General features: G+C 40.8%; 1 protein-coding gene across 2 annotated transcripts in view; it reads right to left on the bottom strand.

Moving 5' to 3' along the window:
* ppp4r1l (protein phosphatase 4, regulatory subunit 1-like) overlaps positions 1-16,763 on the bottom strand; it is an 88,484-nt gene that overhangs the window by 25,226 nt on the left and 46,495 nt on the right. The window contains exons 7-11 of one of the 2 annotated variants that reach the window (XM_073061513.1): positions 10,785-10,892; positions 10,321-10,386; positions 9,645-9,803; positions 8,941-9,074; positions 990-1,555 (exon numbers count right to left, since the gene is read on the bottom strand). In XM_073061513.1, coding sequence (XP_072917614.1) covers positions 990-1,555; positions 8,941-9,074; positions 9,645-9,803; positions 10,321-10,386; positions 10,785-10,892 — 1,033 coding nt within the window. The remainder of the gene's footprint in view (positions 1-989; positions 1,556-8,940; positions 9,075-9,644; positions 9,804-10,320; positions 10,387-10,784; positions 10,893-16,763) is intronic. The other variant, XM_073061514.1, reaches the window with a different exon arrangement.

The raw sequence follows: 16,763 nt of genomic DNA on the forward strand, positions 1-16,763 counted from the left end.
AACTTAGTCTTCCTAAAGTCCATCACCATCTCCTTTGTCTTACTGATGTTGAATTGCAGATGATTCAGCTTGTGCCATTTAACAGTCCTCCACCAGGGCTCTATATTCATCCTCCCATCCTCCCTTTATACGCCCAAGTATTGCTGAGTCATCATAGAATGTAAAGTTCAAGGTATACAGGGTAAACAGGAAGGGAGCCAATACAGTACCCTGTGTGGGGCCCCAGTGCTGCTTATAGCCATGTCTGACACGCAGCTCTGAAGCGTCACAAACTGTCGTCTGTCAGTCAGGCAGTTCATTTTCCAGGATAAGATGTAAGTACCAACCTGCATTGTACAGAGCTTTCCCCCCAGCAATGAGGGCTGTACGGTATTGAAGGCATTTGAGAAATCAAAAAAAGTGATCCTCAAGGTGCTGCCTTGCTTATCCAAATGGGAGTAGGCTCTGTTCAGCAGGTAGATGACAGCACCGTCAACACTAATGGGATTCTGGTAGACAAACTGTAGGGACTCAAGGGATGATCTGACAAGGGGTCGGAGGTGAGCCAGGACCAGCCTCTCTAGGGCCTTCATGATGTTTGAGGACAGTAGTCATTTCAGACTTTTGGTCGGTATTTGGGTACTGGGACCACACAATCGGGACCCTTTCCAGGCTGACACTCAGGCTGGAAATGAGCTGGAGAACTCCACACAGCTGCTCACCACACTCCTTTGGGACCTTGGGGTTCACACCATCTGATCCTAATGCTTTGCTGCAGGGCCCTTCTCCCGCTCAGTAGTGAAGCTAAGTCCAGAATGACTGGGGAGTTGGTGGAAGCTGGAGGCTGGGGAGGTGAAGCAAGCCTCCGTAGAAGGGCACAACCCACAAACTTCATACTTGATAGTAAGAGAGCTAGCACTGAGCTACAGCCTACATTAGTGAACACTGTTAACCTGATCTCTAACAAATTACCATGAACAAACCACTGGATGTAGTGTGAGAAAGGATACCTTGTACATCAGGATCATCCAGGTGTGCTTGCAAGCTCTCCAGCACTTTCTCCAGTTCACTGCTCGCCGTGGAAACTTCAGACAGTGTCCCTGAAATAGAGCCGACATTCTGATCTCGCTGTTCCTCTTTTACTACTGATTGCAGCATCTCCAAGTCAAAACTGATGTCAGGTAAAGGCGATCTCCAATAAACAAATGAATTAAACATGTCTACAGAGTGCTCCACATTTACTAGTGGGGATGTGGTGCAAATCCTCCCAGTTTCTTTAGCAATTGCTACTTCTAAATGTTCGCTGGTAGTGAGACATTTGCTTTTATCAGCAGCATTGTCCGTTGCTACCTGATCATCTGATACAGAAATGCTATTTGAAGGATCAGGTCGTGGTATCTCCATTTGACAATCATTACTGTCCAAATCAGAGTTCAAATGAACATTCCCTTGGGGCTCAGATGTCTCTTCTTGCTGAAGCAGGCTTTCCATGCTGCTCGATTCATCCTTCCTTAATGAAGTGGCTTCCTGCAAAGCGCCTTGGTTCTGAATTTCAGATGCATCTCTGGAGGAAGCACTGAAATGAAAGGACACATTGTATACAGGACAAATAAAAGCACTTTAAATTAAAAAAAGCATATTAATACAAAAAAGCCTTTCTGTAAGAATCTACAAAACTATGCAATTACAAATTTCTACTTATAGTACAACGCCCCCTTCCCAAAGTAAGCTTTCATACTACACAGAAAAGAAAACAAACTTTATATAATTAGCACTAGATTTCTTGTCTTCAGAGTCAGGGATACAGATATATTTGCTGATACAAATGGATCACATTTCACATACTACCTCTGGATACAGTTGCTTCTATGCATAAATAAGATATAAAGCGAAGATAAAAGAGATAAAAGACTTCATACAAATCAAATCAAAAGCAAGCAGTCACAATCTCGCTTCATGAGATATTTTAATAAAAAAATCTGTAGTAAAAAAGCAATAGGGACACATACATTGATTTTATTTATATATTTATATATATATATAAATAAATAGATAGATAGATAGATAAATATATGGGCCAAGGCCTAATTCTGCTCCTTTGGCATTCATAGCAAAAGGATTTGAGTACAGGAGCAGGGAGGTTCTACTGCAGTTGTACAAGACCTTGGTGAGACCACACCTAGAGTATTGTGTGCAGTTTTGGTCCCCTAATGTGAGGAAAGACATTCTTGCCATAGAGGGAATACAAAGAAGGTTCACCAGATTGATTCCTGGGATGGCAGGACTTTCATATGAAGAAAGACTGGATCGACTAGGCTTATACTCACTGGAATTTAGAAGATTGAGAGGGAATCTTATCAAAACGTATAAAATTCTAAAGGGATTGGACAGGCTAGATGCAGGAAGATTGCTTCCAATATTGGGGAAGTCCAGAACGAGGGATCACAGTTTAAAGATAAAGGGGAAGCCTTTTAGGACCGAGATGAAGAAAAACTTCTTCACACAGAGAGTGGTGAATCTGTGGAATTCTCTGCCACAGGAAACATTTGAGGCCAGTTCATTGGCTATATTTAAGAGGAAGTTAGATATGGCCCTTGTGGCTACAGGGATCGGGGGTATGGAGAGAAGGCAGGTACAGGGTTCTGAGTTGGATGATCAGACATGATCATACTGAATGGCGGTGCAGGCTCGAAGGGCCGAGTGGCCTACCGCTGCACCTATTTTCTATGTTTCTATGTCTAATGGTCTTATAAACTAGATGTTTACAAAGAAAGAGTCTTTAAATAGGAGCATTATAACCCTACATTTTCCAGAAGGCATCAAGTAACCAGTTGCTTCTCCTTCCTCCTCCCAGCCCCTACCATCTTGTACTTAACTCATTTATTTTCAAATACTAGCATGGGAGTTTCATTTTGGAGTAGACAGAGAATCTGCATGCAAGTGGGAGCCACTGAAAAGAGCTAGGCTCATTGTGTATGAATTTCACTTGGGCCAATGAAAAGTGAGGCTTAAGTGGGGTGACTGTTGGAGTGGGACAGTGTTAAAGTGGGAAACTGAAGCTTTGGCTCAAGAGGCTATGGCAAGGTGGGGGGGGGGGGGCAAGGTCCTGGAGGACATAATGGATCTGCCATTGTGTGAGCAGGCCAGTGTAGAAGTCCATGGTTTTGGCTCCAAAGTCTTTGGAAAGCAGACACAGGTGAGTAGCAGGTTAGAACAGGTACTTTTTTATATAGTCATTAACTAAAAAGATACCAAATTGCAACTAATTAAATAAAGTAGGGTTGCACATAGTGTTGTGTTGCAGCTGCATTATGTAGGAGATGGTGGACCCCATTGTGGTTCCTGGTGACCACATCTGCAGCAAGTGTTGGTTGCTCAAAGAAGTCAAGGTCAAAGCTAATGACTTTCAATCTGAGCTTCAAACCTTCCAATGCATTAGGGAGAGGGAGAGTTATGTGCACACTATTTCAGGAGGGAGTCACACCCAATAAACTAACTACTTCAAATTCGGTCTGTGGCCAAAGACAAGGGGGTGTGATTTGTGAAGGAGACTGGTAGGGGATCCAAGAGGTATTGCTGGAGAAACCTTCACCCTTGAACTTCCCCAACAGGTTGAAATTGTTACTCCCTGTGCAGATAATCATGAGGGCGATAGGAAGGATAAGCAACTGAACAGTGGCACTGTGGTTCAGGGAACTATTAAAGAAGGGAGAGAGAAAGAAACGTAGCTGTAATTGGGGACATTATAGTCAGGGGAATAGATGCAATACTCTGTCATGAGGATCTAGAGTCTAGAATATCTCACCTTGACCTGCACAGGAATTTGGAGTGGGAATGGAAGGCTCCAGTTGTTGTGGTCCATATGGGTACCAACGATGTAAAAAGAACATGAAACTAAGTGCTGCTGAGGTAATTTGATCAGCCAAGAACAAATTCAAAACACTGAACCCAAAAGGTAATTATCTCTAGATTGTTATCTGTGCCATATGCAAATTGGTGCAAAGTTAATAAAATCAGAGAGCCAGATCAGAGATTATGATCTGAGATTAAGGGAGCTAGGGCTTTACCCTTTGGAGAGAAGGAGGATGAGAGGAGACATGATAGAGGTGTACAAGATATTAAGAGGAATAGACAGAGTGGACAGCCAGCGCCTCTTCCCCAGGGCACCACTGCTCAGTACAAGAGGACATGGCTTTAAGGTAAGGGGAGGGAAATTCAAGGAGTTATTAGAGGAAGCTTTTTCACTCAGAGAATGGTTGGTGCATGGAATGCACTGCCTGAGTCAGTGGTGGAGGCAGATACACTAGTGAAGTTTAAGAGACTACTAGACAGGTATATGGAGGAATTGAAGGTCAGCACAACATTGTGGGCCAAAGGGCCTGTAATGTGCTGTACTATTTTATGTTCTATGTTCAAATGCTTGGCTCAAAGATTGGTGTGGAAGAAGTGGGTCTGAATTTATGGGACATTGGCAGCAGTACTGAGGAAGCAGATTTAGATTTAAGGAAGGTAGTTAAGAAACTGTAAGGGTAATAAGACCTTGATGGAGTTATATTCAGCCCTCTCAACAGTAGAAGAAGTGTGGGGTACAAATTACAATGGGTGATAGAGAAGGCATGTGAAAAGAGCAATGTGACAATGGCTGTGGGAGAGTTCAATGTGCAGCCACATTTGGAAAATCAGGTTGGTGCTGGATCCCAAGGGAAGGAATTTGTATCAGATTGGGTGTTGTGTAATTAGCTATATTTGATTAGGGAGCTTAAGGTAAAAGAACTCTTAGAAGTCAGTGATCATAATATGATAGAATTCAACCTGCAGTTTGAAAGGGAGAATCAGTATTACAAAGGAGTAATGGGAAATATAGAGACATGAGAGAAGAGCTGACCAAAGCTGATTGTAAGAGGACACTAGCAGGGCTAATTGGAAAAAAGTTGAATTTCCCCATGGGGATGAATAAAGTATCTATCTATCTATCTATCTAATATTAGAGCAGCAATAGTGGGAGTTTCTGGGAGTAATTCCAAAGTCATATGATCAGTTCATCCTAAAAGAAGAAGCATTCTAAAGGGAGGATAAGGCAACCTTGGCAAAGCCACCATAAAAGCAAAAGAGAGAGCATGCAATATAGCCAAAAAATTAGTGGGAAGCTAGAGAATTGGGAAGCTTTTCAGAATCAACAGAAGGCAACTAAAAAAAAAGAAAAGCAATGAGGAGAGAAAAGATAAAATATTAAGGTAAGGTAAGCTAGCCAATAATATAAAAGAGGATACTAAAGGTTTCTTCAGATATATAAAGAATAAAAGAGAGACACGCATGGACATCAGACTGCCGGAGAGTAAGTAATGAGGGCAAAAGAAATGGTGGACAAACTTAATAAGTAGTTTGTGTCAGTCTTCGCTGTGGAAGACATCAGCAGCATGCCAGAAATTCAAGTATCGGGAGCAGAAGTGAGTGTAGTTCCTATTACTAGGGAGAAAGTGCTTGGGAAGCTGAAAGGTCTGCAAATAGATAAGTCACATAGACCGGATCAACCACACTCCAGGATTCTGAAAGAGATAGTTGAAGAGATTGTGAAGACATTTCAATAATCACTGGATTCTGGAATGACTCCAGAGGACTGGAAGATTGCAAATATTACTCTGCTCTTTAAGAAGGTAGGGAGGCAAAAGATGAGAAATTATAGGCTGGTTAGCCTGAGTTCAGTGGTTGACAAGATGTTAAGAGTCCATTGATCACACCACATTTAGAGTACTGTGAGCAGTTTTGAGCCTCCTGTCTAAGAAAGGTTGTGTTTGTCTTGAAGAAGGTCCAGAGGAAGTTCATAAGAATGATCCTGGGAATAAAAGGGATAACATTTAAAGCGTGCTTGATGGCTCTAGGCCTATACTCACTGGAGTTTAGAAGAATGAGGGGGAATCTTATTGAAACCTACCAAATATTGACAAGCCTAGACACGGTGGATGTGCAGAGAATGTTTCTAATAGTGGGAGAGTCTAGGACCAGAGGGTAGAGCCTCAGAATACTAGGATGTCCCTTTAGTATGCAAATGAGGAAGAACTTCTTTAGCCACAAGGCAGTGAATCTGTGGAATGCATTGCCACCGACAGCTGTGGAGGCCAAATCATTGGGTATATTTAAAACGGAGGTTGATAGGTTCTTAATTAGTAAAGGCATCAAAAGTAATGGGGAAAAGGCAGCAGAATAGGGTTAAGATGGAAAATAAATAAATAAAATAAATCGTCTAATTCGTATATCTTATAGGAAAGCAATTTGAAAATGCTGATAAAGAGGTGCTATTACATATACATAACCAACTACTGAAGTAGCACCAGCTGGACAAGAAAAATATTACTTGGGCAGCATCATTAAAATATGCAATTATAAAACTAATAAAATGATGGATAGATATCAAATGACTCTAAAATTCATTATGTAACCCTCTTCTATAAAAGTTTATAAAATCCTCTCCACCAAGAGCAAGTATAGGATCGAAAGGGAGAAGTTAGAATTTTAAGTTTAGCTTTTATACAATTTTTTTTGTATTTAAGCTGCAATTACAAAGTTTACATATTCTCTGGACAAATGCAGGCATTGATTCTTATAATGAATGTTACCCAAAATGTTTATTTAGCATACTGTATGGCAAATTACATTCTAGATATTTCATACACTTAAAAAAAACATAGGAAGCTGAAGAGTTGGAAGACTTAACAAATTTTTTTCAATTCCCTGTGCAATTCTGTGTATGTACAATTTTTCCTACAGATAGTGAACATCACATCATTTGCAGTGATGCTACAGAAAGCAATGATTCAGAAACACAAGAGATTCTGCAGATGCTGGAAATCCTGAGGTACACATATAAAATGCTGAAGGAACTCAACATCCATGGAAAGGAATAAATGTTAACTGTTTATTCCCTTCTATAGATGCTGCCTGACTTGCCGAGCTCCTCCAGCACTTTGTGTGTGTTGTGCGAGGGATGATTCAATGTTTTTAAAATTAAGAAACACAATAAAAGTTCATGACAGTCCCATACCATAAAGAAGTGAGAAGATAAATCAGGAAGTAGCAGGTAGGAATAAAGCACCAGAGTTTGTTAAAGAACATAAAACCATGGATAAGAGCTCCAGAATTTTGAGCTGTGCTGAAAACAAGTTAAAACAGATGCTGCAAGACTTCAACAGTGTTCTCATATGTATAGTTAGACAGAGACAGAGGAAAAACTTGCAATTACTAGATAAAATCAAATTATAACAATGAAATATCTTCAACACATAAGAATGGCAAGCTTAAGAAAAATGGACAATTTTATAAACAGTTCAGAAAAGGAAATAATGTACAAATATCGAATAGTTTTAATAGCACCTTCTAAAAGATAGGAAATAGATTCTCACTTGTGCCTAATTGATATATAACATTATTTACAACTATTTATCTGAAATGTGGAGCATACTTTCTGCCATTTTTCAAAAACTGCTCCTCCTCCTAGGTTAGCTCCATTACCATCCTCATCTTTCTCCAGTCACCACTTGCCCATCACTTCACCCAAGTAGCATTGACTCTTCAATCACGGGTTCAGCCACTTAGCAGAGGCTGATTTTTCATTGAAGATTTGTGTCCTTTTACTATAAAAGGATTGTCATTTCTGGTTTGTTCCTTTGCCAGGCTCTTGTCCAGTTAGATCTGAGCAACTACTTTCTGTTCTACCTGCTAGTGTATTCATTCTAGTTTGCTTTCAGAAGGAATATACCAGATTAGCTGGGTTAGACAAAAAGAAGCTTCCTATTTTACTGCAGCTAGTCAGTTTCTTTATATCTGCAACAGAGCAGAGCAGTTGCTAAACAAAGCACTCGTCGGCCACACAAGATGTTCAAAACGCTCAAAAGATTCCAGGAAATGGTCTCAAGACTGATATTATATGGAAAAATACAATTTGATGTGGGCATTTTGATTATGATTGAAAATATAATTTGATCTGAGTTGAAGCAAAGTTACTCTGGAATGGGATTTTACCTATTGTAGAAGGAGAGCAGTCAATAAGCAATATTTTCTTGTATTATACACAACTTAATAAAAAGTTTTTTCAATATATGCTGTATAAATAAAAGACCCAAGAAAGCAGTGTGGAATATCCAGTTTGTTTAACAAAGACGCTGGAGACAAAGATATAACACAATTAGGGAACCAGTGTGATGTACCATAAACTGGTAGAAATAATTATCATTCTACTGGCGCCTGTGTGATAAAAATGTTCAGACACTATGTTTTGAGGGAGGAAGCTGCAGGAATTTCATTAGAGGAGGGTGAATCAGAGAGGCTGCTAAAGAAAGCATTCAAAGAGCCTTTTTCAATCACATTAGTGCAAATGGCTTACATGCACGGAGAAATTGGGGGGGGGGGTGGTGTGTGTGTGTGTGTGTGTGTGTGTGTGTGTGTGTGTGTGTGTGTGTGTGTGTGTGTGTGTGTGTGTGTGTGTGTGTGTGTGTGTGTGTGTGTGTGTGTGTGTGTGTGTGTGTGTGTGTGTGTGTGTCAAAATGAGAAATCCGTGGGCCAATATACAATGTCTTCTAAAAGTCAAAATAATTCTATTTCAAATATTTTCAGCTCAATAAAAGAAAGCAACACACACAAGATGCTGGAGGAACTCAGCAATTCGGGGAGAATCTATGGAGGGAAGTAAATGGTCAAAGATTCAGGCTGAGACCCTTCATTAGGACTTTAAAAAGTATGGTAATTGGGCAGTGTTAGATGGAAAGTGAGTTGTATTATTTAAAAGTGTAATTTTATTTAGCAGAGACAAATAAAAAGTTGAAATATTTTAGTGAACTTGGTTTGTCCTTCATTCATGAGTGTCCAATGGTTAATCAGAGTACAGCTTTCTGGGTAAGCAGCAAGCAAGCATGAGCAATCTACCCACCTAAAGCCACAGTTTAAGTACTGTCTGATCTGCATGCATACCTGACATCTGCAACGCTATTGTCCAGCTGTCTAATGCTCAGTGTACCATCCTCCTTGATATACAGGCCAGCACTAGATGGATTGGCAAAAGTGGAGATAAATGGACCTAGAGACTGGAACGCAGCTTGGCGGACCTGGCAGGGTCAACAAAGTTTCAGTAAACGGGTATCATTTTGTTAGTGCACTCTTCAGATTTAGAAGATGAAGTTTACAATTACATGCGTAAGTGCGCGTCGTGTTACGCGAATCACGGAATCATAAAACAGCTACATCAGTTTGGCTGCAGGACCGAAATGGGTCAAGTAAAATTTCTTTGCAGACTCATTTAATCAGACTGCGATCAACACCGCAGTACCCATTTGAACTCTGCAAAAGTTACCTCAGATTTAGTGGAGGAAAAACACATATAGAATAAGTATCTACTCCCAAATTTTTACAGTTAAAAGTATGTGGACTTAACCCAATTAGTAGCATTATAACTGGTTGTACAAAATCCCAAAGTTGGCCCATTGATCTCCTTCACAGTGGGTGCATGACATGGCGATAGCAGGTTATGCAGGTTATAATGCAATCATGCAGTCACATTACATTAGAGCACAAAGGCTAACTAAAACTTGAAAAGCTGCTTCAGACTACCTGGAAATCTCTTCCCTAGTAGTACTCTCTAAAACCAGATATTGTCATTTAATCACTGTGATCCTTACCCATCTGGAAGGGTCACTGATGAGATTAATGAAGAGTGGGGAGAGTTTAGCCCTGCGCACCTCAGGTGAAACAGAACAGGACACTGCCATGAAGCACTCTGCACATGCTTTCCGAATGCCCCAGACATTGTCCGAGCACAGCTGGAAGAACCTGGGGATCTAAAATCAAGTAGAATTTTGTGTGAGACATTTAAAGTTTAGGAAAAAAAGGCAGTTAGCCAGTATTTTCTGTTCAGCTCAGTCAGTGGGACATTTTGTGGATGAATAGGAGTAAAGACAGACAGGTCTGTCAAACCAGCAAACAATCAGGAAATTCTAAACAAAAGATATCTAAATGCTGAATTATTCCTTGTCAACAAACAATTGTTTTCCCAAGTCTGAGTGGCCTTAAAAGCCACTTAACCACAAATTTACAAGGTCAGTTAAAATTTTAAATTGCTTCAAATTCAATAGTGTATTTTGAAATCCAACTACTGTATGTATTACAAGATCCCATTATTCTAGCTGTAGTAGCGTTAGATATGAAAACTGGCACCATCTACTTCTTCAGTGATAGACCACTTGGAGTGGAGCACAGACTCACAATTTTTTTTTAACCTGCAGGGAAGGTGGATACTAATAAATTACTTGCACTTACTAGTGAAAGTGAGAGGAATGAAAGTAGCGATCTACATACCATGTACTTTTCAGTTGCTTCCTGGCCAACTGCATTACAAATATCTCCAAAATTAGTTGCACATACCTTGAGAAATAGAAAGAGGTTTTATTGTCACACAAAAGCTCAAGCATCCTCTCCAATTGGACAGGCTGGACTGAATACTTCTTTAACATATTCAAAACAACAATCAGCTACACAATTTGCCTTTGCAATTTCATAAATGATCACCAGAGGGCTTGAAGTATTGCAAGGTGATAGAAATGCAAATGATGAAAATCTGGAGTCCAAGTTAAACCTTCTCCAAATCCTACTAAATTATCTTTTCTTTCTTTAAATGCTGACAAATTCATCAACTATTCAAGAAGTTTATTTTAAAAACAAGATTTTTTGACAAGTTTCCATTAATACTTGATCACAAGTTGATAGACAAGATGCTGTCAAACCAACTAGAATGGAAAAGGGAAAGTTAAAATTCTGTTTACCTTACGAACATGGAACAGCTTGCCATCAGTGCACAGTTCGCAAAATCGAAATAGTAGCAGACGCTCAGTTATTTCACCGGTCAGTATGGAGGCCATTTTACAAATGATCTGAGGAAAAAGAATCGGTTGTCAGATCAGGCTGTGAACTAACCTGCAAGAAACACTGTGGATGTAGAAACTGAATAAATCAGTTGCATAGCCGTTCTGGAATGCATTGCCTGAGAGAGTGGTTAAAGTAAGGTTACCAACAGCATTTATGTAGTCTCTGGATGAGTATTTAAATTACTTACATATACAGTAGAAGAATATGGGTGAAGTGCTGGGAGATGGGATCGGCGTGGAATGGTCCCCACTGGTCATCATGGACATGGTGAGCCGAATTTTGTGTTCCCATGCTGTACACAGTATCTCTCTAACTCTGAATCTTAATCATCCAATTTATGCTAAAAATCCAATTATTAATTCAAAACAATAATTTACAATTGAATTCAAGTACCTCAGTTTTAGTTACTTGACTAGAACCAGTGAACGAGTTTTGTCCAGTAGTGCATGTTTTTGAACACCTGAATCTGGTTTGTTCCCAAAAATGAAGTTATTTTTATTCCTCCCTGAGAAATGAAATAAAGGTATAGATAAGAGTAAATGCATGTGGCCTTTTGGTGTCGCAGCAACAACCTGGCACTCAACATCAGTAAGATGAAAGAGCTGATTGTGGACTTCCAGAAGGATAAAACGAAGGAACACATACCAATCGTCATAAAGGGATCAGAAGTAGAGAGACTGAGCAGTTTCAAGTTCCTGGGCGTCAAGATCTCTGAGGACCTAACCTGGTCCCAACATATCGATGCAGTTATAAAGAAGGCAAGACAGCGACTATACTTAGGAGTTTCAAGAGATTTGGTATGTCAACAAATACACTCAAAAACTTCTATAGATGTACCGTGGAGAGGATTCTGACAGGCTGCATCACTGTCTGGTATGGGGGTGTATGGGGGGGGGGGGAGGTGGTGTGGAAGACCAAAAGAAGCTGCAGAGGGTTGTAAATTTAGTTGGCTCCATCTTGGGCAGCAGCCTACAAAGTACCCAGGACATCTTCAAGATGCGGTGTTCCTGAACAGAAGCGTCCATTATTAAGGACCTCCAGCACCCAGGGCATGCCCTTTTCTCACTGTTACCATCAGGTAGGAGGTACAGAAGCCTGAAGGCACACACTCAGCAATTCAGGAACAGCTTCTTCCCCTCTGCCATCTGATAATTCCTTGGACACTACCTCACTTTTTTAATATATATTATTTCTGCTTTTTGCATGATTTTTAATCTATTCGATATACTGTAACTGAATTATTTATTTATTTGTTTGTTATTTTATTTTGGTTTTTTCTCTTCTATATTATGTATTGCATTGAACTGCTGCTGCTAAGTTAACAAGTTTCGTGACACATGCTGGTGATAATAAACCTGATTCTGATTCACCTCAGGTTGGATGAGACTAGAACTAGAGGTCATAGGTTTAGGGTGAAGGGTGAAATATCTAAAGGGAGTCTGAGGAGAAACTTCCTCATTCAGAGTGATGCAAATGTGGAAAGTGCTGCCAGTGGAAGTAGAAGATGCGAGTTCATTTGTAACAGTTAAAAGAAATTTAAATAGGTATGTGGGTAGGAGGGCAATGGTCCACGTCCAGGTAGGGCTAGGCTGAAGATAAGGTCAGTAAGGACTAACTGGGCCATATGGCCCATTTCTGTGCTGTAGCATGCTGTTGTATGAAAATTCTTGGGCAAAAAAGATTAAATATGAAGATAAGATAGCTAATAATATAAAAAAGGATACCAAACTTTTCTCAAATATATAAAAAGTAAAGGAGAAGCAACAATGGGGATCGGACTACAGAAATTGAACTGGAGAAGTAGTAATGAACGACAAAGAAATGGCAGACAAACTGAATAAGTATTCTGCATCAGTTATCACTGTGGAGAACACATGCACCATGCCAGAAATTCAGGAGAATTGGTTGGGGGGGGGGGGGGGGGGGATCAAAAGTGAGTGTGGTTGCTATTTCTAAGGAGAAGGTGTTTGGGAAACTGAAAGGTCTGAAGGGGGATAAGTCATTTGGACCAGGTGGACTACACCCCAGTGTTCTCAAAGAGGTAACTGAAGAGCATGTGAAGAGAATTAGTGATCTTTCAAGAATTACTAGATTCTGGAATGGTTCCGGAGGATTGGAAAATTACTATTGTCACTCCACTCTTTCAGAACGAAGGGGGACAAAAGAAAGAATATTAAGGGCCAGTTAGCCTCGACTTCAGTGGTTGGGAAGATGTTGGTATCCATTATTAAGAATTAGGTTGCAGGGTACATGGAGGCACATCAGAATCAGGTTTATCATCACCGGCATCTGACGTGAAATGTGTTAACTTAGCAGCAGTGGTACAATGCAATACATAATCTAGCAGAGAGAGAAAATAATAATAATTATTATTAATAATAAAATATAATAAACAAATTAATTGTCTATATTGAATAGTTTTTTTTAAATGTGCAAAAACAGAAATACTGTATATTAAAAAAAAGTGAGGTAGTGTCCAAAGCTTCAATGTCTATTTAGGAATCGGATGGCAGAGGGGAAGAAGCTGTTCCTGAATCACTGAGTGTGTGCCTTAAGGCTTCTGTATCTCCTACCTGATGGTAACAGTGAGAAAAGGGCATACCCTGGACGCTGGAGGTCCTTAATAATGGATGCTACCTTTCGGAGACACCACTCCCTAAATATGTCCTGGGTAAAGTCAGCATAGTTTCCTTGAGGAGAAATCTTGCCTCACAAATCTGTTGGATTTTATAACAAGCAGGATAGACATAGGTGAGTCATAGTGGATGTTGTGTACTTGGGTTTTCAGAAGGCCTTTGACAAGATGTCACACATAAGTTTGCTAAAAAAGATTGGAGCCCATGGTATTACAGGAAAAGCACCAGCATGTAGGGAAGATTAGCAGAAGGCAAAGACTGAGAAGAAAGGCAGGCTTTTGTGGTTGGCTGCCGTTGACTAGTGGTGTTTCACAGGGTCAGTGTTGGATCAGGCTCTTTCACATGATCTCTTAATGATATAGATGATGGACTTGATCGCTTTGTGGCCATGTTCATAGTTGATACAATAGCCAGGTTGAGGAAGCAAGATTTGCTGCAGAAGGACTTGAACGGGATGGGACAATGGACAAAGATGTGGCAAAAGGAATACAATGTAGGGAAGTACAGAAGGAATAAAGATGTACATTGTTGCAGGTTTCTCTAAAAGTAATCTTGTAAGCTGAGTCCTCAATAAGATAAATGGAATGCTAGATTGATTTCAAGAGGACTAAAGATTAAAGATAAAGATTATAAACACAAGAGATTCTGCAGATGCTGGAAATCCAAAGCAACACACATAAAATGCAGGAGGAATTCAGCAGGTTAGGCAGTATCTATGGAAATTAATAAACAGTTAATGTTCCAGTCCAAAACCTTTCTTCAGGATTGGAAAAGGAGGGGAATGATACCAGAATAAAAAAGTGTGGGGAGGGGAAGGAGCACAAGCTAGAAGATGATAAGTGAAGCCTAGAGAGTGGGAAAGGTAAAGAGACAGAGAAGAAGGAATCTGATAGGAGAGGAGAATGGACCGTAGGAAAAGGGGAAGGAGGGGGTTACAAAGGGGAAGTGATAGGCAAATGAGAAGAAAAGGGGAAAGGAAATTTTTACCAGAAGGAGAAATCGATGTTCATGCCATCAAGTTAGAGGCTACCCAGATGGAATAAGAGGTGTTACCTCTCCACCCTGAGAATGGCCTCCTCATGGCAAAAGAGACAACTGACATGTCGGAATGGGAATGGGGATAGGAATTAAAATGGTTGGCCATCGGGAAATTCTGGTCTTGGCGGATTGAGTGGACGTGCTCGACAAAGCGGTCTCTCAACTTGCGTTGAGTTTCACCAAGGTAGAGGAGGCTGCGTCAGTTGCACCAAATACAGTAGATGAACCAAAACAGATTAATGATTGAAGTGGGGCCCTGAATGAAGGTAAGGGAGGAATAATTAGTCAGGTGTACAATTATGGTCACTTGCAGTGGTTCATGCCTGGTGGAAGATTAGTGGGGTGGTGGGGGGGGGGGGGGAGTGCATGGAAAGCAATCCCTGTGGAGAGTGGGCTGAGAGAGATAAAGATGTCTTTGGTGGTAGGGTCCTGATGAAGATGGCAGAAGTTGTGGAGAATGATGTGTTGAATGCAGAGGGTCATGGGGTGGTAGGTGAGGAAAAGAGGAGTTCTAAACCCTGTTAAGGTGGCAGGAAGATGGGGTGAGTGCATATCTGGCAAATGGAGGAGATGCAGGTGAGGGAAGCATAAACGATGGAAGATGGGAATCCCCGTTCTTTGAAGAAATAAAAGCTTCATTCTACAGACAGGTGCGGCAGAGATGAACGAACACTTTTACAGGAGAAAGGCTGGGAGAAGTGGGAATCTTCTCTACATTAGTGAAACCCGATATAAGTTGGAGGACTGCTTTGTCGAGCACTTCCGTTCCACCTGCCAAGAGTGGAATTTCCCGGTAGCCAACCACTTAAAACCCTGCCCCCATTCCCATTCTGACATGTCGGTCTATGGCATCCTGTTTTGCCATGATGTTTTGCCATGTGGAGGAGCAACACCTCATACTCTGTCTGGGAAACTTCCAACCTGTGTAGCATGAACATCAATTTCTCCTTCTGGTAAAAATTTCCCTCCCCTTTCCCTTTCTTCTATTCCTCTCTGGCCTCTTATCTCTTCTCCTCACCAGTCTCCCCCTGGTGCCCCCCTTCTCTTCCTCCTATAGTTCACTCTCCTCTCCTATCGGATTCCTTCTTCTCCAACCCTTCACCTTTCCCACCCACCTAGCTTCACCTATCATCTCTAACTATTTCCACACCCCAACCAACTTTTTATTCTGGTGTCTTCCCCCTTTCTTTTCAGTCCTGAAGAAGGGTCTCGGCAAAAGAAGTTGAAGGATAAACATTAGCCTTATTTGTCACATGCACATTGAAACGTCAAACATACACTGAAAAGCCTCACTTACATCAATCGAATCAATGAGGATTGTGCCAGGCAGCCTGCAAGTGTCACCACATTTCCAACAATAATACAGTATACTGCAAATTATGAACTCTAACCGTATGTCTTTGAAACATGAGAGAAAATGGGAGCACCCAAAGGAAACTGACATGATGAAGGCCAAAATATACAAACTCCTTTCAGGCAGTAGCAGGATAAAATATAACAGCAGGGATGCAATGCTGAAGCTCTATATGGCAAATCACATTTGGAGTACTGTGAGCAGTTTCAGGTCTCATATCTAAGGAAGATGTGCAGGCATTGGAGAGGCTCCAAATGAGGTTTAGGAGAATAATCCCAAGGATGAAAGTGTTAACATACTGTATGAGAGTTTGGTAGTTCTTTATTTGCTAGAGTTTAGAAGACTGAGGAAGGATCTCATTGAAACTTACCAAATACAAAAAGGTCTGGAGAGAGTCATGTGGAGAGGATGTTTCTAGTAGTGGAAAGTCTAGGACCAGAGGGCACAGCCTCAGAATACAAATACAGTTCTTTAGAACACAGATCAGGAGGAATTTATTTAGCCAGAAGGTGGTAAACTATGGAATTCATTGCCACAGATGGTTGTGGAGGCCAATTAATAGGGTATATTTAAAGCAGAAGTTGATGGGCCCTTGATTACTAAGGGTCTCTCAAAGGTTACAGTGAGAAAGCAGGAAAATGGGGTTTAGAGGGAAAAATAAATCAGTCATAGTCAAATGGTAAAGCAGACTTGATGGGCTAAATGGCCTACGTGTGCAACTGCGTCTTGTTGGCCAGAAAGAACTAGAATCTACAGTGCCTATAAAAAGTATTCACGCGCCCCCCCCCCCCCCCCCGGGAAGTTTTCATGTTTTATTGTTTTCCAACATTGAAAGAATGGATTTAATT

This window comes from Hemitrygon akajei, chromosome 11 (genome assembly GCF_048418815.1).
Source record: "Hemitrygon akajei chromosome 11, sHemAka1.3, whole genome shotgun sequence".
NCBI lineage: Eukaryota > Metazoa > Chordata > Chondrichthyes > Myliobatiformes > Dasyatidae > Hemitrygon > Hemitrygon akajei.